At 48.4% G+C, this 27,166-nt stretch overlaps 1 protein-coding gene across 1 annotated transcript; it reads left to right on the forward strand.

Annotated features, from left to right (window-relative positions):
* aipl1 (aryl hydrocarbon receptor interacting protein-like 1) lies at positions 1 to 26,894 on the forward strand. The gene is made up of 6 exons (XM_038814223.1): positions 1 to 178; positions 1,570 to 1,749; positions 4,084 to 4,272; positions 7,073 to 7,249; positions 14,156 to 14,297; positions 26,507 to 26,894. Exons 1-6 carry the CDS (start codon positions 83 to 85, stop codon positions 26,710 to 26,712), a joined length of 990 nt encoding a protein of 329 aa, XP_038670151.1. The 5' UTR covers positions 1 to 82; the 3' UTR covers positions 26,713 to 26,894.
* The last annotated feature ends 272 nt before the right edge of the window (positions 26,895 to 27,166 follow it).

Consider the following 27,166-nt stretch of genomic DNA (forward strand, 5'->3'; position numbering starts at 1 on the left):
CACCAGGTAATCTTTGCACATGAAGCCCTGTTTACTGAGAGTGCAAACTGCAATCCTATACCACATTCTGTGAAGACCAATCATGGAGGAAACATACCTGACAAACGTTGAAGGTATTAAAAAGACAATTCTCCATGGAGGAACCGGCGAGCTGCCAAAATTTCTCACAGGATCCAAAGTAAGTTCAACTGCATTTAAGTATTATTTACTGAAAATACTATGGCTTATAACATTGAATCAAAGGCAGTGTATGTACAGACAACATAAGAAAGGGAGAATATTTGTTGCAGTGTATTGTATTGATTTACCACAATGATAATATTGGTATTTTCATTTCCATATATTATTATTGCTTGATTTAAGATAATTTTGCCATGATCTAGGCAACATATTCCATTACGTTCTAGCAATTCAAATTCATTTTGACTATGGATTTTCATTGATAATACAAAAGGAGTGAATCCGATATTGATTTTGTTTTTAAATAAAAAAGCTTTAGAACGGGAAAAGAGTCAATTCTTCTACACCAAACTACTGCAGAAACATTTTAGTCTAACCTTGATGTAAAAAGTAATGCTATACATTTTAGATAAATGATTACGATATGAAATGCCTGGAAACCAAAATGTAATTATTATGGGACTGAGTTCTTCCTGTAATGTTCAGGTACGTAGGGTCATGTAAGATGTCTTTGAGTTTTTTTCATGGCATGTGGATGCCACTGGTAAGGCCAGCATTTGTTGCCCTTTGCCTAATTGCCCTTGAAATGGCTTGACAAGCTACTTCGGAGGACACCCAAGAGTCAACCACATCCCTACGGGGTCTGGAGTCAGAAGTAGGTCAGCCCAGGTAAGGATGGTAGATTTCCTTCCTTAAAAATGAACCAGATGGGTGGTTAATGACGACAGACATGGACAGCATGGTGGCACAGTGGTTAGCACAGCTGCCTCACAACGTCAGGGCCCATGTTTCTATTCTGGCCTTGGGCGACTGCGTGGAGTTTGCACATTCTCCCCGTGTCCCTGTGGGTTTCCTCTGCGTGTTCCAGTCCAAATTGTCTAAAGACGTGCAGGTTAGGTGGGGGTCACAGGGATAGGATGAGGGGGTTGCCTAGGTGGGGTGCTCTTTCAGAGGGTCGGTGCAGACTCGATGGGCCAAATAACCTCCTTTTGCACTGTCGGGATTCTATGACGATAGTTCCATGGTACTGAGACTAACCTTTAATTCCAGAATTCATTAATTGAACTTAAATTCCACTAGTGGAATGGTGGGGTTTGAACCCATGTCCCCAGGGCATTTGCCTGTGTTTCTGGATCACTAGCCCAGTGACAGTATCACTACGGAAATCGCATTCATCGTCCAGATCTGCTGACTCACTTGAAATAAATTAATTAACAACTGTGTCAAAACGGCACAGGAAGTAACTTGATATGAATTTATCAACCAATGCACTTGCAAGGAGCAAATTAGGAGCAAAGTGGGAGATAAAATATTTACAATCTAATAATCTATCCAAATGTCCTTGACATCAAAGTAAAATATAACTGTCTTTAATCTTTGTTGCACTAGGTCACATTTCATTTTCGGACTATAAGATGCGATGGAGACCGAACGGTCATTGATGACAGCAAGCAAGTTGGCAAGCCAATGGAAATCATTTTCGGCAATATGTTTAAGCTAGAAGTCTGGGAAATTTTACTGTCATCCATGAGGATCGGGGAGGTTGCGGAGTTCTGGTGTGATGTCATTGTAAGTGCAGCCAGCTGAGTAGATTTTGGGTGGGAAAACACTGAATGGATGGCATACTCTCTGAAGGAAATTAAGTCCCTTAGTGTTTTACATTAATCTTCAGATGAATAATGCTGCCTGTCACAATGCTCCGCAATCCATTTTTCTGTTTAGTCATTAATTCGCATCCTTAGGCAGGAGTAAGCAGATTAAGCTAAGCTGCCAACATATGGACACTATACCCGTGGAAGGATGATTTATGGTCACTTAATATAGCGTGGCATTCGAAAAGGTGAATGAGAACATTTTAAAAAATGCTTAAAAACCCGTACACAGATTCTCTCCCCACCCACCCCCGAAGGGATAAACAACATTTCAATGATTTAAGGTTAGGAAAGTAAATCATTGCTAGTTCCTTTGTACTGAAAATAAATCTGGGATTCCAGCCAAATATCCTTTACACAGGCTGCGTAACTTTAAGACAGCGAGGTAACAGTTTCCAGGAAAGAATTGTTTTAATTAAACTACGTGCGGTCTGAGCTCATGCTAATTTATTTTATTTTGTTAAGCAGAAGTAACAAATCAGAATTTTTAACACGGTGCCGGCAAGCTAGTGACTTGGGCAGACTATTCTTGCAGAAGGAGCAGTGCTTGAGAAGCCTGCCAGTACTAATATGTCAAAGCCCACACATGAAGAATGGGTGAGGAAACAACGTTCGTACATTATATTTCAGCAAAGAGTCAACATTGTGAAGGGAAGGAGAAACTTGCTGAGAAAGGAAGAGATATTCTTTGTAAAAAATCAAGGGCTGTAAAGAATAGTACGAATATACTCCAAAGATGAGCAGACTATGAAAGTTTTCTCCCTGGCCTATTTTTAAGTTCAGTCAACCCTTCCCCTCAGTCACTGAGGCCATGGGGGCACTTTTCAGCCTGTGTTAGCCGTCAGCGAAAACAGCGACTCGGGCACAAAATAACAACCAGAATCTAGAAACGGGATTCTCGCCGGCGGAGCTGGAAGAGTGCCACATATCCCCGGATGAGGAGGATATCGAGGGGGGCGGCAAGGGGCAACCGACAGAGGAGGTGGGGGATGGATCTCAGGCAATGGCCATGATCCATCTGGGGTGGAGGGCTCGGGATGGCCTCATAGCCTCTCAGTTTGGGGATGACCACGACCCGGGTTTGAAGACCTATTCCACCATGTTCTTACATCTTCTCACTACTCTGGTGCCTGCAGGATGTCATCGGGATGGTGGTTACATTCATTGGCAGGGCACTAAAGTGATTGGCTGGATGCTGCAGGAGAATGATGATGAATTGCAGTGAGGACGGAGACATGCTCCTCTCATCCTATGAAAAATATTTGACTTCTGCCTGAGAGCGAGCAGAACACGACCCGCCACTGAATGGGGTGATCTAGGAGCTCAGAGAGGCTGAATTAAACTTCTCAGCTGCTGCTGTCTCCTCTGAGGGCCCCTGGTCTGCCTGCAGTGCTCATCCTCGGCCTGCTGATGGACGCCCACCTCTGCATCGGAAAACTTGAGATCAACTGGAAAATGTCAGTCAGCGTCCTTTCAATGCCCTTAACAAGGCTCTGAAATGGTCGGTGCTGGGAATAGTGACGGGAAAATACCACACTGGCCAGCTCCATTATTTTTGTGCTGGTTCCACCTCTGTTCCCACCCTTAGCAGGGCCTGAAAATTCAGTCCATGAAAGCTTTAACAATACACAGGCCACTTAAAAGCCATACTTGGCTGGATTGCTACACCATATTGCAGAATTTTCCCCTTTCCTTGAATTCTGGAGTGCTGGAGGAAGCAGTTAAAACAGCAACAATGGTTTCAACCAGTTGCCTGTTATTATTGCCAAATAGGTGTACAGCAAAAGAGGAAAATAACATTTTAAAATGGAGCAACATTAAATGTAACCACAGTGGATGGTCTGCCCTTTGAGAGCTGACTGGTGGTGATTTAACCTAAGGATCACCACACCTCAGACGAGCAGCAAAACGGAGAAAATGGGCCTTTCATGAATAACCTCAGCTGGCACAGGAATTAAGCCCACGTTATTGGCGCTGCTCTGCATCACGAGCCACCTGAGCTAACTGACCTCAAGCAATATTAGGTGGTATGCCACGGTGAAGAGGTGAGAGAGGAATAGAATACTTATATAGTCGAATAGTTCTTCCAGAGCCATTCCCAACAGCACATTACAGTTTCTCCTTTCCCGAATTAGGACTTTCTGACTTCTGTTGAATGTCTCTTTTATTGTATTTTACTACCTGTGAAAGTGCATCAATTGGCTATTGTTAAAAATATTAAAACTGGGACAATTGTTTTTCCCAATGGCAGCACACCGGTTTGTATCCAACTGTAGCGAAGAGCCTGCGTTTGATCGTAGAAGGAAAGGACCCAACAAGCTGGCACGTTCATACCTGTGGTCTTGCCAATATGTTTGCCTATCACAGCCTGGGATATGACGATCTGGATGAATTGCAGAAAGAACCTCAGCCACTCATCTTTGTTCTTGAGCTGTTGAAGGTTAAGCCTGTTCTATTGATTTCTACCTCTAACGTGGCAATTGAACACAAGTAGTAAAGTTAGTCCTTTCAGTAGATTATTTGATCTTTCTTCCTCTTTTCCATTGAGGGCCTTTCTTATTTCCGTTGTCAGGGATCGGGCGGCATGGTGGCACAGTGGTTAGCACTGCTGACTCACGGCACTGAGGACCCGGGTTTGATCTCGACCCCAGGTCACTGTCCGTGTGGAGTTTGCAGATTCTCTGTATGGTTCTCACCCCCACTACCCAAAGATGTGCCGGGTAGGTGGATTGGCCATGCTAATTTGCCCCTTAATTGCAAAAATTTAAAAAACAGGGCTCTATGTTATGATGTAGTTACTCCTTCCAGATAAAAAAAAGATGGGTAAATGTCTTTGCTTCCTGAGTAATGTCAACTCATTCTCAGACACCCTTCAGAAAGATGTTGCCAAGAGCAATTCTTATCATGATATCTTAGAAAGCTTGAACTGATATAGAGAGCGAGAGTCACTCTCACCTCCTCTCTGGTCTCGATGTTCCTTAAAAATTAAAGAAAGTTAATATGCTATCTAATCCTTCAATATATCCATGATCTTCATCTTACGAAACATCTTGAGAAACAAATCACAGGACAATATTGTCACAATTAACATTTGTAACAATCTTAATTTCATTGGGTCATCAAATTTCTCTGTGGCCAGTTGAAACTGGCAGACAGTAAGAACATATCTTGTTTAGTTCGTTTTTCAATTTGGAAAAACCTAAATCTCAGAATGTCACAGAAAAGCCACCAAGAAAGTAACGGCACATTATGACTGGGACATCACCCGGATTTGAATGTATACTCACCACCAGACATTCAGGGAGTCCTACCCGACATTAGGATCAAAAACACACCTCCTGATTTGAGTACATGCGTCAATAGTTCAGATACCTCCTGTGCCACCAGACCGCCAAGGATCAGTGACTTTTTAAAGAGACCAATACCAGATGTATTTGTCACCATTATGCTTCCAGAGATTGGGCCCATACTACTAACCATGAACCTGCTGCATTCTCCAACACAAGATGATTAACATAGTTAAGATATGCAAGCATTACCACTTGATCACCAATGGTTTTAGAAGACATCACATAATGCAATCATGCTGCCATGGATCAAACACTATATATAAAATGGCTGGAATTCTCCCACCGTTCTGTGGTGGAGGGATTCTCTGGTCCTGCCGACAGCGCAGCCCCGCTCGCAGGTTTCCCAGCGGTGTGAGCAGGCTTCAACGGGAGTTCCTGTTGACAGCGGCGGGAAACAGAGAATCCTACCACCAGTGAATGGGCTCTCCTCCCAGTGCCAGGAAACACCTGGCTGGGGGCTGGAGAAGCCTGCAACACATTTATACACATCGGCAGGTAGCAAACAAAGATGTCAAAAACTTGAATTTGAGCGGGTGGGCGGGGGATGCCAGGGACCCTCCCCTCGGGCGCTCGGGTTGGGTGGGGGATGCCGGGGACCCTCCGCTAGTGCACTCAGGTTGGGTGGGGGATGCCGGGGACCCTCCGCTAGTTCGCTCGGGTTGGGTGGGGGATGCCAGGGACCCTCCCCTCGGGCGCTCGGGTTGGGTGGGGGATGCCGGGGACCCTCCGCTAGTGCGCTTGGGTTGGGGGGATCCAGGGGTCAATTTCAGGGCTCGGTGATCGGGATGCCATTTAAAAATTAAATCCCGATCTCTCAGTACACTGGGGATATCCAGCGAGCGCAGCTCCTCAGTGTGCAAAACAGGGCTATGTGGGGCCTCGGCCGTGGGCTCTCTGCTGAGGCCACTTATACAATGTGAGTCATGATATATAGCCATGTGTTTCTTGGCACTGCGAGCGCCAGAAAACACACAGCTAAACACGCTCGCTGTGGGACTTTGATCCAATTAGTTGAATTTCGCCCCGTACCAGCCTCCCCGGACAGGCGCCGGAATGTGGCGACTAAGGGCTTTTCACAGTAACTTCATTGAAGCCTACTCGTGACAATAAGCGATTTTCATTTCATTTTCATTTCATTTATGTTTTGGCCTCAACTAATTTCTGTGGTTGAATTCCATAAGCTCTCTTGATGAAAACATTTCTCCTCATCTCAGTCCTAAATGGTCTACCCCGTAACCTCAGACTGTGACCCTTGGTTCTGGACACCTCTACTATTGGAAACTACTTCCCTGCATCTTTACTTTCAAGAGTTTCATAGAATCCCTACAGTGCAGAAGGAGGCCATTCGACCCATTGAGTCTGTACCGATCTGTGGAAAGAGCACCATACTAGGCTCACGCTCCAACTTTATCCCCGTTTCCCAGTAACCCCACCTAATCTTTGGACACTAAGGGGTAATTTATCATGACTAATCCACCTAACCTGCACACCTTTGGACTGTGGGAGGTAACCGGTGTCCCCAAAGGAAAACCACGCAGACATGGGGAGTAAGTGCAAACTCCACACAGCCAGTCACCCGAGTCCAGAATTGAACCCGGGTCCCTGGCGCTGTGAGGCAACAATGCCAACCACAGTGCCACTTTGCTTCCCTGTCTAGACCTACCTGTCTAGTCCTGTTAGAGTTTATAGGTTTCTATGAGATCCAGGTGTGACCCAAAGTGCACCAAAATTGAGACATGAAATGCGTGCAATTTTTTTTAAAGGTGAAAACTATATCTTATAGTTCACTATTCAAATAAATTACAAAAATGTTTTCAGTTTGCTTGCTTTGCAAATAACCATGGACACATAACTTTTATTGTGGAAATAGAATGTATTTTTAAATTTTAGATCGAGTCGCCAAGTGATTACAAACGAGAAACATGGGCCATGAATGATGACGAGAAATTGAAGGCTGTGCCGCTTCTTCACGGAATAGGAAACAAACTGTTTAAACTCGGCAAGTACCCAGAGGCATTAGCAAAATATCGGGAGGCCGTTATCTGCTTAAAGAATCTACAAGTAAAGGTATCTAATATTTACAAACTGAAAACCCATTCAGGGTGACACTAAAGCAACTAATTTAGCCGCAATGAATTGCAGTTAACATGTTACTTTGTCCATTTCTATCGATTCCCATATATTTGTTAAATCACGAGTGCTGATGGCATAATTTGCTATTGGCTTGCAGTTATTGATATCAACAAGGTTAACAAGCTGAACTGAATGGAACTGAATTCTCAAACAGCCTAAGTGCAGTGCTCCTCTGATTTATGTTGTGAGATCTCTCCCCGTGACACAAACTCTCCTGGTACGTCTGCTAGAGATTAATTTGGGTATTGATATCTGCTACCATGACATAGTTGTATGGCGTGTCATTAGAAACTTGGGAAGGTGGAGCTACTATCGATGCAACATCAGTTCTGTGTATCCACTTGCTATTATGGAACAGTTTGGCTCCCTGACACATGTATGCAGGTGACCAAAACTGGATCCACATGATTTACACACCAGAACAGGAGACGCTACAGGTTGCAAGTCTCGTGAATTTTAAAGTATATGGCCTGGGTTCACGGTGATCCGCACCTGATGCAGCGGAGGATGAAAAAAATTAGGATTGGTGCCAGGTGTTGACGGGTTCCAATCTGAATGCAATGCTCCGACCCCACCCACCACCCAGCGGGAAAATATAAATGAACGCAATGGGTCTTAATGACTTATTTGCATCCATTTAACTGGCCCGGCACGATATTCTCCAGTCGGGAATCACTAGGTGGGGGTGGAATTATTACAGGCCTCACCAAACATGAGCCTGATATGGTGGACCTTCCGGTATGCCAAGGGGATGACTCCTGAAGGGGGCTGCCCTGCCCCCAAAGTCCTTCTGAGGGCTGCCCCCAAAGTCCTTCTGAGGGCCACCCTCCCGCAGCCCCCCCCCCCCCCATAATGCACACTACCTGCCCACCGCTCTTCTACCAGACACACACCCCCAAAAACCCACCAAATCAAAGTATTCCGCCAGGGACTGCCTTAATAGGGAGACCCCCACCAGGGACCCCCTTAGTAGTGAGAACCCCCCACCCCCTCTGGGACCCCCCCCCCCCCCAGCTAAAGGAACCTGCTACAGACACCCTCTAACTACGGGGAACCCCACAGAAATCCCAACTAAAGGAACCCCTGGAAAGAGACCCACTAACTAAAGGAATCCCCACAAAGACCCCCGACTAAAGGGATACCCCCATAGACCCCACCCTCTCCCAGAAAAGAGACTCCTGTATGTAAGATGGAGAGCAGTCCAGGCAGGGACAGCTATAACACTTACTCAAAGCTCCAGGTGTCCCTTCCTGGAAGGATAACAGCTGTGACCTGTGGTTAAACCCCTCAGATCCTTAGCTAAAAGCCATTCATTCATTTCTAAGAGTGGGCTGTGATTGACAGCTTCCACAAAACAGCCTTGATTCATTCATCTCCCTTCATGGATGAGCGACTCTAAGCACTGAAACCCCAATGTTTACAAACACCTACCACATCAAAGAGAGGTAAGTGCATTGCAATCACATGCTTGAGTGATTGGAATGCACTTAGTGATTTGAATAGACTTACCTCTTGTGGTGAATAGACTCTTGCAATGCTTTTTTAAAAATTCAGTTATGGGATGTGGGCATTGCTGATTAAGCTAGAATGTATTGCCCATCTCTAGTTGCACTTTAGAAGGTAGCAGTGAGCTGCCTTCTTGAATTGCTGCAGTCCCTGTGGTGAAGAAGCAACCACAATGTATTTTGAGTGCTTCATTGAAAGTGAAGTGGCAGCCCAAACAGCTGTTCTTTCCTCTCAAACAAAGAGGCAGACTCATGAAAAGAATAAACAGCTGCTATCCTGACTTAATGGATTCCTGCAGAGCTGTAAAAATAAACAATCTGACTTTACGTTTTGAAGGTCCAGTGAGCTGTCAATCACAATACTTTTCGCAGGCAGTGGAGTTTGAATTTCAATGTAAAAAATCCAGTTCAAAGCATTCAGACTCCTAGCCATACAGAGTTACTTCAATAGGCAATGAAATTGACTGTATGAAAACCACTTTAAAAGATTTCCGCCACTTTAAAGGGATTACGATAACCTTCACCTCACAGACTTTTAAACTTTGCATGCTGACAAACTTTGTAAAAGGTTTAGGATACAGTTGGGGAACACTTACACTTTATATGAGAAAACGTTATCTCTTACTAACTGACTTATTGTTTAAAGGGCTTAGGGGTGCAGATAAGAACACTTTCACTTTTAGGAATTAGGAATGCGTATTTATGAGACAAAGAGTGACTGTTCAAATGGTACAGGGGTACAAATGAGCACATTTCCACTTTATTATGGGAACATTTAACCTTTTACTCACTGACTGACTGTTTAAATGGTTTATGGCTACAGATAAGAACACTTTCGCTGAATTATGGGTACTTGATTTTTTTTACATACTGAGGGACTGTTTAATGGGTTTTATAGGCTGCAGATGGGAACAGCAGCCAAAGGAGCTCCCATCCCAGGGAAGACCTCCTGCCTGAGCCCCTCCGGCCCAGCGCAAGGTCCCACTGACCCCCACCTCTCAGGAAGGACTCCCCTCGGCATCATGCTGGCAATTGTTGGGAGGGTACTTATCATTTTGCCTCCCGTCAGACTGCAAGCCATCAGGTCCACACTCCTCAGGACTTGTACCAATTCACACCAGCGGGACCCTTGGCCTGGGGGGAGGGGGGGGGGGGCAGGAGCATCTCAGCTGGCAGGTGAATGGTGAATGGTGCATCCTGCCTGGCAATCACATGTAAAATAGTTCGAATGGCTATTTGGATGGTCCTGGCGATTCGAGGCGGGAGGCCTGACTGGGCTGTTGGGAAGCCCGCTATGGCCCCTGCTATGGCTGACGAGGAGGGCACGGAGGCTCGCGACCAGTTTGCTGCCTGGTGTGAATCCCGACTTTGCCCTGCCGTGGGATTCTCCGCCCGATTGCGATTCCTGATCTTAGCTGTGGGAAACGGAGAATCCGGGCCTATATCTTTTTGTAGCCTCCTTACATCCTCTTCCCAACTTATTTTCCTATTTATCTTTGTGTCATCAGTAAATTTGGCGATCACCCCTTCCGCCAAGTAACTTATATAAATTGGAAACAGCTGAGGCCCCAGCACTGATTCCTATGGTACACCACTCATTAAATCCTGCTGCTCAAACTTCAAACACTTACCGCAGATGTGTTTGCCCTGGATTAATGTGGCATCCAGGAGCTCGCACATGCTGCAGCTGTGTGACATATCAGCTATCTTTAATGTGTTCTAATTTATTATTTAATTAATTATGTATTTTACTTCTGTTTGTATATATTTTATTAACCCTGCCATCAGTTGCTTGACTATTTTGAACCTTCAGGATAGAATAAACCTTAAATCACATACCAGACATCACCAATTAAATAGTTCCTTCGCCAGTAGCGGAGTAAAACCACTTTGTGAAGGCTGAGAAGGTTAGAATGCAAAAGAGCACCTCTTTCCCTTCCTTCACTAACTTCCGTAATTACCCAACTCCCAGAACTCTATTCGAACTCGCATTTCTTGCAGGGAACCTTACCTAAAGCACCTCTTTTACCCAAGCACTGAATTCACACTCTGAAACTATTTTCAAAATATACTAATTCGGCTGCTGTCTTGCTCAGGATGAAGTTTCCCCTCGCTGACTGTGTGCCTCTTACTGACCGTGTATGTTAAAAGTCTTTCTTATTTAGTGCAGTGAAGAGTCACTCTCTAGCTTAGCTTCCTGCTGCAGTAATGAACATCTATTCAGATCCTATTCAATTCTTTTAGGTTAACCAAATATATGAAAAGAAACAAACTTACGGACAAAGCAAAAGAGGCACTGGCTGAACCAAACAGAGATCAACAGAAACTTATGAACATCAAATTAAAGTGCAATTAATGGAGTCAATAAAGCACTCCATCCCCTGCGGCACCCACGGACACCGAAGGCCTCTATGGTGCCCGTGGACATCGCATGTTCTCTTTCCAGGGACACCCAGCCGCAAACATGGCCATGGAAGAGGGGCAGACAGTCCGGTCAGATTACCCCCTCGGTTAGCTGCTGCCCCAGGTCCTATTCAGGCAAGGGCATTCACTGCCACTAAGGCAGTTTAACTGGGTTGTTTATTTAGGCTATTTAACTTACTTAAATGTTGTTAGTGCCAGGTTGTTAGTTCTAGCCCATCTGAATCTGAATCTCACTCTAAAATTCAACTTGAAAAAGATTTACCAATCCTATTTTGAACCAAATTCCCATATATACTCGGTCTCTGTCTCACTCAGGCCGAAGTCTCCCTTCACTAACCATACACCTCTCACGAGTATGGTAATGGACGGGTGTGTAATATAGTGAGAATAACAATTGTCGGGCCTGCGGTAATATAGTAGGTATAGTTAGGTGATGGGTATGGTAATATGGTGGGTGTGTTACTATAACCCAGAGATTGCTTATTTGAATTCCACCATGGCATATTGTGAAATTTAATTCAATATTTGATGATTTGTGGGCTAACACTGGAAAAATGCATGATAAAGATTGGCATCCTCACTCCACACCCCCACTTACTCTGACATATATGTGACTAGAGTCGAAATAGGATGGTTGATTTATAAAGTACTCTGAAGCCATCTAGAAAGCCACTCAGTTTCACAAACAATCACAAAGGCCCATCCCTTATCAGGAAAGCTAGAGATGGGCATGAAATGCGAATATTTTGGAGGGTCCTGTTCCGAGGATCCCTTTGTTGAAGATTAAGGTGCTCTTTGGCGGAAGTTAAAACTGACATGAAGGTGCATGAAAAGTGCATTTGCCATTAACTGTCAAACTCAGTGGAACTCTCGACAGACCTGCCAAACTGAAGTGTCAAAAGTACATGTCAAGAGGACCTGTCAAAAGTGACAGTGTTTATGTCAATGTGCCAAAAGCAGCTTTGAAAGGGAGCTGACAAGGCATTTAAAAGTCTACTTTTCACACCTTTAATAAAAGCTCTGGAGTGTAAAAAAAATCATTTATTTCTATCTCACTCTGTCAGTCGACATAAGGGTGAGGGTTTTAATTACTTGATTAGTGCTGCATGACTCATTTGACAATGATCCATTATCACAGGACAGTGCCTGCCATTTCAGTTTGACTGGCAGCTACAAGTTCTAGACTCTTTGACATGGGATTATGAGTTCCAGTGCTTGTTGTTATGAGGGATTGGGACCTTGAATTAAACATTTGTTGTTATAAGGCTTTATGTAGTTGAAGGAATGTTAATGTAGTAACTGGGTTTTTCCAATATAGTGAAGACTGCAATAGGCAGTTAGGCTTAATTGTTCCACCCTCCGTGGTAATTGTTGTGGGTCATGGGGTGGCATGGAGGGCACAAGGAAATAGTATGTGGGTACAAGGAATGAGGTAGCATGGGTTGGCTTAGGAAGTGTGTGGATGGTTGGAATGGGGGTTAGGGTTGGAGGGAGGTTTTATATTTTATTTACTTTTAAAATTTTTGGAAATAGTGCTGGAACCACAAGGCATGTGCTCACCCAACATGCCTCTGCATCTGATATCCTTCTCACTACTTCCAGCGACGCCAGCCCTGACTTCTAATCTAGTCCAACCCCAGTCCAAGTATAAGTGGCATGGTGACACCATGGTTAGCACTACTGCATCACAGCGCCAGGGACCTGGGTTCAATTCTGACTTTGGGTGTTAGCACATTCTTTCGTATCCACGTAGGTTTCCTCCGGGTGCTCCGGTTTCCTCCCACAGTCCAACGATGTGCAGGTTAGGTGGAGTGGCCACGCTAAATTGCCCCTTAATATGCAAAAGGTTAGGTGGAGTTAAGGGGTTAGGATGGGGCTGTGGGCCTAGGTAGGGTGCTCTATTGGAGGCTTTGTTGGAGATTTGATGGGCTGAATGGTCTCCTTCTGCACTATAGGGATTCTATGATTTCAAAGGCTGGATCCGCAGGGCCGAGAATTCTGCTGATGAAAATCCAGGCCTGTATTAGTAAGCTTTATTAAATAACTTAAATTTAAATAATGTTCTTCTGATATTAAAATTGCTTATCTGATACCACGGAGGGAACAGGTGAAATTTCCGCTCTTACATATTTCTTCCTGGCTACAATGTAAATGCTACATTAGGTACATTTAAATAGACACCTACATGCCATAAATCTGCCATATTTTGCTCTGTTTATCCCATTAGTGTTATATTACAATATTCATATGTTAGCATTCTGCATTAAAAATACTATGCGCTTCTAAAGCCTTAACCACTGACCAATGTTGAATTGTAAACTGCATTGTGCACATCAACTGCTGTGTTACATATTTTGAGGATCAATAAGTAATCTGCCATTTGAAGAAGAGAACATTTTACTTTTAGTTTATATGGTTACTGAGGCTGCAAGGGGCTTGTTTCGGGGCTAACCTTGCCTCTGGTAACCTTTTCTGTCTGTATTTTCTTTGATTAGCCCTAGATCAGACCACTAGAGGGAGTGCCAAATGAAAATGAGACACTTATGGGTCAAGAAAAGATGGTTAACTCCTGTCAACCTGCATCATGCTTCCTGTAGCTAAATATGTCATCATATTGTTAGTGCCCAATGAAAGGCCCACAGCCAAAGTAGTGGGTCTGACTCCGAATCCCCACTTCACCACCACCTCCTCCTGTCTCCTTGGTGTTTTGATAACTATAAGCTGCATCATGATGTATGTACAATTAGTTTACAGCGTAATTATACATCTAAATGTATTCATGAATTGAAAATGGTGAAGAATAAATAATAAGCACTGCATTTTGCACTCCCAGTCAATAGAGGCCCCCAAAATATAAAGAAATGTTACTCTAAACAAGATGTTGGAGAATCACGCCTATTTTTAATTTTAGCACAAGCCCTGGGAGATTCAATGGCTCAAGTTGGAGAAGATGATTGTCACATTAGTCTTGAACTACTGCCAGTGTCTTTTAAAGATGGAAGAATACTATGAAGTGCTGGAGCAAACAACCGATATCCTCAACAAACATCCAGGTATGGGCAAATCACTGAGGTAAGACACGGAAACTCATTGCTCAAACTTTGCAGCAAACATGGCAGCATAACAATGAGGATATTGAACACTGTCATGATAAAATTCATTAAAACTGCACTGAATATTTCTCACATCGAATGACGTTAGCCCTTAATTTGATGCTCATGTGCCTGGTGTTTCACGGAAGTTCACGGAGGGTTTGGTACTGAGGGTAGAATTGGGATTGGAACTTCTATTACCAAGAACCAAAGTTTACAATGCCTAAAGCCTCAACTTCGTTCCAAAGAGACACCATTCTTATAATTTTACGTCATTATACATAGAACAGTACAGCACAGAACAGGCCCTTCGGCCCTCGATGTTGTGCCGAGCCATGATCACCCTACTCAAACCCATGTATCCACCCTATACCCGTAACCCAATAACCCCCCCCCCCCCTTAACCTTACTTTATTAGGACACTACGGGCAATTTAGCATGGCCAGTCCACCTAACCCGCACATCTTTGGACTGTGGGAGGAAACCGGAGCACCCGGAGGAAACCCACGCACACACGGGGAGGATGTGCAGACTCCGCACAGACAGTGACCCAGCCGGGAATCGAACCTGGGACCCTGGAGCTGTGAAGCATTTATGCTAACCACCATGCTACCGTGCTGCCCAACTCATTGGCCAGGACACTTCCTGATCTCTGTTTCGAGAGAGCAGAGCAGCCCTTGGTTTAAATGTCTCATTTGAAAGACTGCAACTCCCACAGTGTCTCATTTCCTCTGAAATGCCACCCTAGATTTCTGTGCTCAAGTTTCTGGAGTGGGACCCGAACTCGCTCCTTGTGACTCAGGCGAGAGCTGTGTTCACTACCTAAATGTCTTCGAAGGGAGAGATGGTGTCCAAGTAATGTACTATCCCAATCGCCCTCAAGAAGGCTATACATGTCGGCTGAATGTAAGAACACAGGAATATAGACCGCTTAGCTCCTTGAACCTGTTCCACCACTCAGCTTGATCTTTACTTCACCTACCATCTTGGTTGCATCAACCTCATGATCATTGTCGAACAAAAATTGATCAAATCTCAATTTTGAAATGCTCGGTTGACCTAATCTGAACAGTGCAGCGCTGCAGAGTGCCACTGCCCTTTGTGTGATCAATGCTTTCTGATCTCATCACTCTGATTTTCATCCCACATGTTTATTTATGATATCAGGAATTTTTCACAGAATGTATAGGAAAGCATCAATTGATATCATTTATGATTTTACAAAGGTAGGATTATATGAGATGAATGATGTAGTGTCCCTTGGGCCAAACAGATTTCAGGGCTCATTGCAATTTTAAGCAATCAAATCTCACAACTTTGACCAGTGAGATCCTGGTGACCACTGTCCCTCGGCCTATCAGATCCCAGATGTTTATCGTAATCCTGATTTGACAGATCACCAAAGCAGTTACTCAGGTTCCGTCACAAACCAATTTCCATGGCGTGAAACTGTCGGCACCGTCCCTTCCTGGCCCTGAATCGACATCAACGAGAAGCGCAACAGCAGTGAGGTCATAGGAACATCATGGCTTCCAAGAACTCCACCACGTCACACACCCGGCATGATTCAGAGACCGCGATGCGCCTGGTTCAGATTCGGGCATGCCAGGTGAATAGCGGGAGAGGGCAAAACCGAGATTCCCGCCGGGTGCTAACCAATTTGCGTTCCACCCGGCCCAATCCCGATGGCGTGTTCCAGATTGCACCGGATATGGCGAGAATGTCATTAACCTTAATTTGCATTTATTTCAATCTCATTAAGGAGATTGGAGTTGAATGCAGCAGCCTCACAGGAATTACTCGACTCCCCAGCGGGAAGTCATACGAGTGTCATTTTGCACTCTTTTTTTAAAAACGTGCAGCTGGCGCAATGGCTGCTGAGGGGAAGGGAGGAGGTGAGTAGCCGTTTCCATGTTCCGTTCTGCAGCGCAAGGGCACCGGGCCTTCGGGGGGGTTGGGCTTGGTCAGGTGCTGAAACGTTCCAGGTCGGAGTTCGCCCCTGGGCCAGGGGGTTGAGGGGCTTTGTATCTGTGAGGCCTTCAAGCCATGTTAAATATTGTGGAGACCCATAACAGGGGCAACCACAACAGTAGTCTGTCTGTCCTACCAAACTCTCCCAGCACAGGGCCCTGCTGCTGCTTCCCTCCTGAAAGTTAATTTCACTCCCTTTGACTGTGAACAGCCTCTAACTTCACAGCGGAAGGATATTTCCAATGACAAATCACCTTGTTAGTTGTGGGAACACTTCACACTCCTGGGCTGGAATTCTCCAGTGCCGATTCAATTTTTGCGCCGACAGCTCAGCCCCGCCAGCAGGTGGCGTGGGGTTGTCACAATGGGAAATCCCATTGACAAGTCGCGGGAAGATAGAATCTCGCTGCCAGCAAACGGCCAAGAAACACACGGCTAGGGGACTGGAGGATCCAGCCTTTTAATTTTCAAGTGTCTCCTCAAAAGCATAGGCTGCAATGTCTCAGAGGATGATACTGCATGTCCAGCAATCTTTGATGCCTAAACAGTGTGTCTGAACTCTAGGAATGTCAGCACCATAGAGGCAGCTGCCAACAATCAAACAGTAAAGAGCAGGGCTTCAGCATTGGGAATTCTCTTGCGGCCAAAGGGTAAGTGTGTGGGTAAGCGAACAACATCTGAGCACCGCCTCACTAATGTTCCTGGCAGAGGCCTGGGCTCTAGGGGTTCCTGATGTGGCCAGGGGTGAGTGTGCAGAGCAAGGTTTGTCAGCGCAACTGGCTTGATGGATGGCATCTGAGAGAAGGCGGGACAATCATAGTAAGGGTGGGGGAAGCTTGATGGTCCAGCGATGCAAGTCCGGTCTGATAGTCAGTCTTTCTCCACCTCCAATTCATTCCAGATAAAACAATGTTTACTGGTGTGGATCCCACAGACGCTACCCTTGCTGAGCTTGTGGCAGCTGAAGCGGGCAGATGCCGTAGACGGCAGCAATGCCCACAGAGGCTGGAGGTGGCACTTCATGTTCAGATACACCCTGAAGACCCAGCTGCCCATCAGACTGAGAAGTGACTCAGAAGGGGACGCCAGTGACTGTCCAATGTGGACAGGCATCATTGGTCATTCTATGAGCTGAAGGACAGTATATGCTACAGAAGACTCCGTCTCAGCAGAGAGAGACAATGCGGCGCCTGTGCATGACCTAGCGGACATGGTGCTCTGCAGAGGAACAAAACAGCCGCTACCAGTGGCCACGAAGGTCACTGCAGCTCTAAACCTCTCCGTCACCAGGTCATTCCAGGGCTTGAGCGGGAATATCCAAATATTCCGCCCAAGGGTGCATCCAGGAGGTGAAGGATGCTCTGTATGCCCCGTATGGGCATCAGACTATATCACCTTCAAGCTGGACCAGGCCCACCAAGGTGCCCGGATTGTAGGATCATCCGCCATCATTGGAATGCCCCAGGTCCATGGGGTGATCGATGGCACGCGTGTCACCCTGTGAGCACCAGGGCATCAGGGAGAGTCCTACATTAACAGGATGAGGTTCTGCACCCTGACTGTTTTGTGTGCGGTCACTGCCTCTGAATCATGCATTGTGTGCTTGCTACCCTAGAAGTTACATGACAGCTACATGCTGGGGCAATTGGAGATCCCTAGTGTCTTTGAGGAACATCCCAAGATGTTTGGGTTGGCTTGTGGGGGGTGGTCAAGGGCTAGGCGCTCAGGAAATGGTTGATGACACCAGTGAAGAGGCCTGAAACCGTGGAGGAGACTCGATGCAATGAGGCACACACTACCACCTGTGCTGTCATTGAGCGGTGCAGTGGCTGAAAACATGGTTCTGATGCCTGGACCAGTTTGGCAGTGCCATGCGGTATACCCCACAGAGGGTCTTCCGCTTTGTGGTGGTCTGTTGTGCCCTCTACAATCTGGCACAGTGGGGCGACATACTGGAGGAGGAGGAGGCAAAGGGACATGTGACCTCGTCTGAGGAGATGGAAAAGGATGTGGATCAGGGGGAACTGTGGGATGAGCCCGAGGAGGAGCTGGGAGATGGAGGACCGGCTCTGACATGCGGGGATGACCAGCAAGGTACTCATTGTCTCCAGATTCCCCTCGGAGGAGTGTGTATCCGTCAGCCCAACCCCCCCCCCCCATTTCCTTCCCATCTCCCCTATTCCCTTCCCTTCATTTCATTCCCCACCCACTCCTCCCCCTCCCTGATTACCCTGTCCCCCCCCCCCCCCCCCCCCCCCCCCAATGGTGATCACTCCAGGATGATGGGCTGCTGTTGGCACTGTCAGTGGGCCACTATACAAGGTAGGAGAGTGACGATAACTCTCTGTGAGGAAAGCTATGGTGCTCCTCAGGATCTGATAAAGTCTGACTCCTGTCTTTCCGCTGACAGCGTGCTCACACCCACCCTCTGAACAGGGTATGCATTGGGAGATTTTGATCTTGGACCACTGTACCGGGGGTGGGTTGGTGCAGGGGCTGGGGTGCAGGCAGGCCAGCTGTGAAGATTAACATGACAGAGGCTTCACATGTATCAGGTGTGACATAGAAGCATAGAATTCCTATAGCGCAGAAAGAGGCTATTTGGCCCATCGACTCTGCACCGATCCTCTGAAAGAGTCCCCTACCTAGGCCCACTTCCTCGCCCTAGCCCAATAACCCCACCTGACCTGCACATCCTTGGACATTAGGGGTGATTTAGATGGCCAATCCACCTAACCTGCACATCTTTGGGCTGTGGAAGGAAACTGGAGCACCCGGAGGAAACCCACACAGACACGGGAAGGAAATGCAGGCTCCACAAAGACAGTTACCCAAATCCAGAATTGAACCCAGGTCCCTGGTGCTGTGAGGCAACAGTGCTAACCACTGTGTCACCGTGCTTTAACACATGTTTTAATAGTGAACATTTTACTGTGACAGAGCTCCATTCCCCCAGCTACAGAGAGTGACCTCGTCAGTGTCCACTCAGTACTCCTCTTCTTGATCTTTCATGCTCTACTGCTATGTCAAAGTGTATTCCCAGGATGCACATCAGTGTTGGAGGCAGCCTTCTGTCTGCTGTGCCATGTGGCCTTTGGAGGGTGCGTAGCCAAATTACTGGTGTCACTGGCATCTCCATGCCACCCTGTTCTTCCTGCTAACATTGAGATGAGCCAGTGTCAGGAGGGGGGAATCGGAAGAACTGGAGTCCGCCGTGGCAGGCCCCGGGTTGGGCAGCGCATCCTCCTCAATGAAGATGCCAAAAGGACTCTGGGGGACTCCATGGAATGGAGAGGCAGCTGGAGTGAGCTCCAGATGCCTCTGAGTCATCTGGCAAAGCCAGTCCTGGAGAATCCCCATTGTCTGCACCATGGCGTCCTTGCACTCAGTGATGCTCCTCAGTGACTGGGCCATACTCTAGAGAGCTTGGTAATGTCTACCTGTGTCGGGACACATCCCCCATAGACTGGGACATGATGTTGAGGCCCTCAGCCATGGTCATCACAGACTGAGCCATGCCTTGGACACCACCACTCAAGGGCCAGATGTCGCGCTCCAGGGTTTCCACTGCGGTTGTCATCATAGCAGTGTTAGCCTCGGTGCCACGCATTGTCGGCACCGTCTCCTGTGCCTGAAACCTTTGAGACTCCACCAATCAGCCTTGTAGTCACTGGAATGTCACGGACACCCCCTCCTGAATGTCATGGCTGTGCCCTACCACCTGCATCAGCTCTGGGAGAACCTTGTCCAGAGGCTCGACATCTGTCTGGCACCCAGCTTGTCCTGGGATCCAGCAGACTACCGACTGCTGACTCCCTTATATGTTCCTGCCTCCACCTGATGTGCATCAGCAGCTAAGTGGTGCTCACCAGTCTGTGTTGCTATTGTCCACTATTGTCGCTCACCAAGTTATGGCTCTTTGCGCTGGTGGAAGGTGCGGGTGATAGTTCTGATGCATTGCCGGTGGTCTCCTCAGAGCTCTCTTCCAATGTGGCAAAGGGGCGTGATTCCGGATGGCCCAGCCTCCTCAGGTGATGATCCTGTAAGACAATGGACACGTGGTCAGTAAAAGGGAAGGATAACTTTGTCAGACATAAACAATTCACTTGTGACAGGTTATCTGGGTGAAGGGGCAGCCCGCTGTCTGTGACCGTTCTCTCCTTGGGCATCCTCGCGACTTCCAGGGTCCGTTCCTCACAGGGGGTGAGGACTCGAATCTCTGGTACTCCTCCTTCCGTCTTGGCTCTTTCCCGCTTACTATGGTCTAACTTCTTCTGCGGGGACAAAGAGAGGGCATTGTGAGCCACACGCTTGATGGGCCAGGCTGTCTATAGCAGGTGGCATGTGTGGGCACCACACCTGGGCATGAAGGGGTTGTGCTGGTGGGTGCCAGGGCGTCGTGAGGAACATGCTTGAAGATCGGATGTTGGGAGGGTACGAAGTGCCAGATAGTGGATTGGGGGAGAGGAGGGGGGTTTGGGAATTTTAGTGGTTACAGGCAGAACTGATGCCAGGTTAGAGGTGGGAACTTACCCTTGCAACGCGTTGGACGTCATTTATCTTCTTCCAACATTGGACGGCGGTCCCCCTGGTCATGTTGTCTGCACTGACAGCAGCTGTCACTGCCTCCCAGGCAGCATTGCTGACGCTGTCGCTGCTCCTCCAACCTCCTCGGGGGAACAGGGTGACCTGACTCTCATTCATAGTGTTGTGAAGCCAGGCCAGGTCGGCGCGCTGCCATACTGGTGTGTTGACTTTCAACGAGTGGTAAGGGAGCGCTCAAAAGTGGCTCCCCCTTGTTAGCGGCGAGCAGCTGAGGCACAAGTCTGGCGAATCAGACGGTAAAGGAGCCACTAATGTGTAGATTCTCATGGGGCTCATTTTTCAGCCGTTCAAAACTGGCTGAGATCTGACCAACGAGGTCGATGCGAAATTTCCCGTCAGCGACAGGTGGAGATTCTTCCATCGATTTGTTTTCCCCTCACAATTGCCCCCCCCCCCCCCCCCCCCCCCCCACTCCACTTTGGCCTAGTTGCCCTTTGACACACTGCTCACCTTTGTTCTTGTGGTGAATCACAATCCTAGTAATTCACACCGTTATATTGTGTGTGTTGTGTCTCTGTAAGCCCGGTATACGAGCAGGTGCGCGGCTCTGCCCATAGGGGGAGATGAGGAGTTTGTACTGGGCTCCACCCTTGGCTCCGCCCATGGTACCGCCCATGGCTCCTCGGACTAACCGGAAGTATGAAATTCTGCAGTTGTGAGCCTGCTGCCAGTTCATCTCGTCGCAGGCAGGCTCAGTTGTAAGACTATTAAAACCACTGTTCACTTCCAACCACGTGTCTTGTGAATTGATGGTCGCATCAATTTAATAGTCTTCGGAAACTTGAAGGAAACGACTATAGAATCAGCCCTCAAACCTGACTGACTAGAACTCGACCCTCAGGCTGCAGAGGCGAAATAAATCTTTCTACACTGGCTCAGATGTTTCAAGGCCTACCTGGCTGAATCAAGCACTACAGAAACTACGGAGGAGCAGAAACTCAGCCTACTGCATGCAAGGGTGAGCCACCGTATCTCCACTCAACTTAACAGTACTACCTCGTTTACGGTGGCCCTAGCCATGCTAGATCGAATGTACGTGAGGCCCATCAACGAGGTCTATGCGGCCACATTTTTACGACCCGCTGCCAGCGCCCCGCGGAGTCGTTGGATGAATTCCTGCGGGATTTAAAAGCTTTCACTCGGTACTGTAATTATCAAGCTGTATCAGCTGAACAGCATATGGAGTTCGCTGTCCGAGATGTGTACGTGGCAGGGCTCAGGTTGAACTATGTGCGTCAGTGGTTACTCGAAAAAGGGGCCCAGAATTTAGAGGACACGGTAGAATTGGCTACCACCATGGAGGTCTCGTTCCGCAGCGTCACCTCGTTCCCCGCGGACCAAGTGACCCCATCCTGGGCCCCCGACCAGCGACTGCACCAGGCCTGCACCGCGCGGCCACCCACCCACTACGCAGCCCCAGTGTGCCGTTTTTGCGGACAGCCCCAGCACCTACGGCTGCACTGCCCGGCCCGCAACGCAACCTGCAGCAGCTGCGGTCGCAAAGGACACTATGCCCGGGTCTGCCTGCCGAAGAAATCCCCCTTTCCAAACTCTCCCGCAGCCCAGAGCACTCGTTCCCAAAACTCACAGGCCCGCAGGCCCCGAAATGCTGCGACCTGTACTCCGACTTCGCCCCCACCCGACACGTGCGACTCATGGTGGCCGCCATCTTGGCAACCCCCCTCCACGCGGCCGGCCACGTGCGACTCATGGGGGCCGCCATCTTGTGCGCCATCTTCCTCGCCGCCCGCCACGTACGATCCACGGGGTCGGCTATCTTGGGATCCATCCTCTTCAAACTCTGAAACTCACCTCGAAGACTACAAACTCAGCGGACAGTCATCACGGGGCCATTCCAGCACAGCTGATCGAGCCGCCGACTACCCGCAACTCAGCGCGGTCATGTTGGACCAGTCGCGTCCGAAACACCTCCGCAACTCGATGATGACTGTTAAAATTAACGGGTACAGTACACAGTGCCTCTTCGACTCCAGGAGCACCGAGAGCTTCGTACACCCAGATCTGGTAAGACACTGTTCGCTCCCTATCTTCCCTGCACGGCAAACTATCTCCCTCGCTTCGGGCTCACACTCTGTTCACCTCCAAGGGCGCACCGTCGCGACTCTAACGATTCAGGGCACTAGCTACTCGAACGTCCAGCTATATGTACTCCCCGAACTCTGCGCCCCACTCTTACTGGGACTCGACTTCCAGTGCAACCTTAAAAGCCTCACACTCAGCTTCGGCGGGCCCCTGTCCCCACTCACTATCTGCAGTCTAGCGACGCTAAAAATCGACCCCCCTCCACTCTTTGCCAATCTCACGCCGGACTGCACACCCGTAGCCACTCGCAGCAGGCGGTACAGCCTGCAGGACAGGGTGTTTATCAGAACCGAGGTCCATTGGCTTCTATGTGAGGGGATCATAGAGGCCAGTAATAGCCCCTGGAGAGCTCAGGTGGTGGTCGTGAAGACCGGGGAACAATTCCAAATGATAGTGGACTATAGCCAGACCATTAATCGGTTCACGCTCCTCGATGCGTACCCCCTCCCCAGGATTGCAGACATGGTGAATCAGATCGGCCAATATCGCATTTTCTCCACGGTGGATCTGAAGTCTGCATACCACCAGCTCCCAATTCGCCCAGAGGACCGCCACTACACACCGTTCGAGGCCGACGGCCGCCTCTTCCACTTCCTCCGGGTTCCCTTTGGCATCACGAATGGGGTCTCGGTGTTCCAACGAGCAATGGACCGAATGGTGGACCAGTACGGGCTGCGGGCCACGTTTCCGTACTTGGACAATGTCACCATCTGCGGCCATGATCAGCAGGACCACGATGCTAACCTCCGTCGATTTCTCCAGACAGCCCAGAAACTCAACCTCACGTATAACACGGAGAAATGCGTTTTCCGCACGACCAGGCCAGCCATCCTCGGCTATGTCGTGGAAAACGGAGTCCTGGGCCCCGACCCGGACCGTATGCACCCCCTCTTACAACTCCCTCTCCCTCATTTTCCCAGGGCCCTCAAAAGGTGCCTGGGATTTTTCTCATATTATGCCCAGTGGGCCCCTCAGTGTGCGGACAAAGCAGGCCCACTATTTAAGGCCACTCTGTTTCCTCTATCAGATGAGGCTCGCCAGGCCTTCACCTGCATCAAGTAGGACATCGCCAAAGCGGCCATGTGGGCGGTGGATGAATCCGTCCCTTTTCAGGTAGAGAGCGATGCCTCAGAGGTAGCTCTCGCAGCCACACTAAATCAGGCAGGGAGACCAGTCGCCTTTTGCTCCCGAACCCTCTCCGCTTCGGAACTTCGACACTCCTCGGTCGAAAAGGAAGCACAATCCATTGTGGAAGCCATACGTCACTGGAGGCACTACCTCGCAGATCCTACGGTGGAGGATCGAACTCTCCACCTACAAGTACGATATCATGTACCGACCGGGGAAGCTCAACGAGCCTCCAGATGCCCTGTCCCGCGGCATGTGCGCCAGCGCGCAAGACGACCACCTGAAAGCTATCCACAATGACCTCTGCCACCCGGGGGTCACCCGGCTCGCCCACTACGTCAAAGCCCAAAATCTGCCTTTCTCCACCGAGGAGGTAAAAGCCATCACCAGCGATTGCCCGATCTGTGCGGAGTGCAAACCGCACTTCTGTGGACCAGACAGGGCCCACCTGGTAAAGGCCTCCTGGCCCTTTGAATGCCAGAACATCGATTTCAAAGGGCCACTCCCCTCGACCAATCGGAATGTGTACTTCCTAGACGTCATAGATGAATTCTCCCACTTCCCCTTTGCTATCCCATGCCCCGATATGACCTCCCACACAGTCATTAGGGCCCTGCACAGCATCTTCACCCTGTTTGGTTTCCCCAGCTACGTACACAGCGACAGGGTTCGTCCTTTATGAGCGACAAGCTGCGTCAGTACCTGCTCGACAAGGGCTTCGCCTCGAGCAGGACTATCAGCTACAACCCCAGGGGGAACGAGCAGGTGGAGAGGGAGAACGCGACGATCTGGAAGACCGTCCTACTGACCCTCTGGTCGAGGAAGCTCCCGACCTCCCATTGGCAGGAGGTCCTCCCCGATGCGCTCCATGCTATTAGGCCCCTCCTATGTACAGCCACCAACCAGACCCCTCACGAGCGGCTATTTGTTTTTTCCACGGGCACTACCACGGGGCTTGCTCCCAGCATGGTTGAAGACACCGGGCCCGGTTCTCCTCCGGAAGCACGTCCGGGCAGACAAAACTGACCCAAAAGTTGAGATAGTGCTCCTACTCCACTCGAACCCCCAATACGCGTTCATCAAATACCCTGACGACCGCAGGACACTGTTTCCCTCCGGGACCTGGTGCCTGCAGGATCCAACTCCAACACTACTACCGCTGAGGTACCCCTCACACTACACCCACCCAACCCCCCGTGCCCGGCGCCCCCATGCCTGCATGTTCACTGCCCGTGCTCCGCGCCCCCGCGCCTATGGGTTTCCGGCGCTCCCCGTCACCAGTCGAAGCAGCCGGATACGAAGCTCAGACTGAATCACCCCCGGAGTCCGCCATCGTACCCTCGCCGACCGCCACCACCCAGCCACCAGAAGAGGCTGCAACCCCGGTGCTTCGTAGATCGCAGAGGACGACCCGACTGCCGGACCGACTCAATTTGTAGACCCTTCACCCCCGCCGGACTTGATTTTTTTACAGGGGGTGAATGTGGTGAATCACAATCCTAGTAATTCACACTGTGTTATATTGTATGTGTTGTGTCTCTGTAAGCTCGGTATACGAGCAGTTGCGCGGCTCTGCCCATAGGGGGATATGAGGAGTTTGTACTGGGCTCCACCCTTGGCTCGGCCCATGGTTCCACCCATGGCTCCTCCCACTAACCGGAAGTATAAAGATCTGCAGTTGTGAGCCTGCTGCCAGTTCATCTCGTTGCAGGCAGGCTCAGTTGTAAGACTATTAAAACCACTGTTCACTTCCAACCACGTGTCTTGTGAATTGATGGTCACATCAGTTCTGCCATTTGCACATCTTTATGTGCTGCCATCAGCACCCTTCTTAGCCATAATCACCCCCATTTACATTCCTTTTGTCTTTCTGTCCACAACATCTTTGTCAATATCCTGCTATTGCTGGCCCCCTATTCAGCCCCACTACTCCACGCCCCCCTGCCCCACAATAGTATAAATCTGACCCTATTTCCAGTTCTCTCCAGGTTTGACAAGGAGTCATCCAGACTCAAAACGTTAGCTCCCTTCTCTCTCCATGGATACTGTCAGACATGCTGAGATTGTCCTGTGTTTTCTGTTTTTGTTTCAGATTTCAGCACCCACAGTAATTTGCTTTAAAGAAAAACATAGAATTTGTGAGTGCGGAAATGAAAGAATGCAGGCACTGTTGTCTTGTTGTTACCTCTGAGCACTGCTGCTGCAGATCAACTGGCATCACCTACTCTTTTATGATTCCCTGCTTGATTTGTTGAGGATAATGTACAAGTGTAGCTGAACCTCCACACATCAATACCAAGTCTACAATGTAATTTTACTCCCGCCTTTCATAATCTTGTGAATTTCTATCTTCCTTTTAACAGGCAGTGTGAAAGCCTACTTTCTGAGGGGCAAAGCCCATGCAGAGGTGTGGAATAGAGAAGAGGCCAAAGCAGACTTTGACAAAGTTCTCGAGTACGATAGTGGAATGACCAAGCAAGTGAAAAAGCAACTACTGATCCTTGATTCCAGAATGAGGGATAAGGAAGAGGAAGAGAAGCTACAATTTAAACGGATGTTTCACAAATGAATTTGTCGTGTCATTTATATTGCATCGTTGGAATCAGTGAAGCACTACAGATCGTTGTGAACATCTTTTTGGGGGTAGGCTTTCCTTAAAGTGGGCTGTTTCATCTTCTATTAAAGAAATCTTGTTACACGATAAAGCTATTTTAAACATGTGACAATAAATTTGACATGAAGTAACTTTTATAAAATATTTCTGGGCAAGTGAGTGTGCCTGCCAGGTTCGGCTCATGTTAATGGGACACCATAATAATCTCCATAAGAGACTTCTCTTTCTCATGATTGTCGCATATGAGGTAGTCAAAGCTTCCACTTCTGACTGTTTCCGTAGCCATATTTTCCTGGAAGAGACTGCCAGAGGCTATGGCTGGAGGGGCATGGTGGAGACCTTCCCGCTCCTATTGCCTGCCACAGGCACATTGGAACGATTTACAGGCCCATAATTGATTTGGCCATAT

This window comes from Scyliorhinus canicula, chromosome 12, assembly GCF_902713615.1.
Source record: "Scyliorhinus canicula chromosome 12, sScyCan1.1, whole genome shotgun sequence".
Lineage (NCBI taxonomy): Eukaryota > Metazoa > Chordata > Chondrichthyes > Carcharhiniformes > Scyliorhinidae > Scyliorhinus > Scyliorhinus canicula.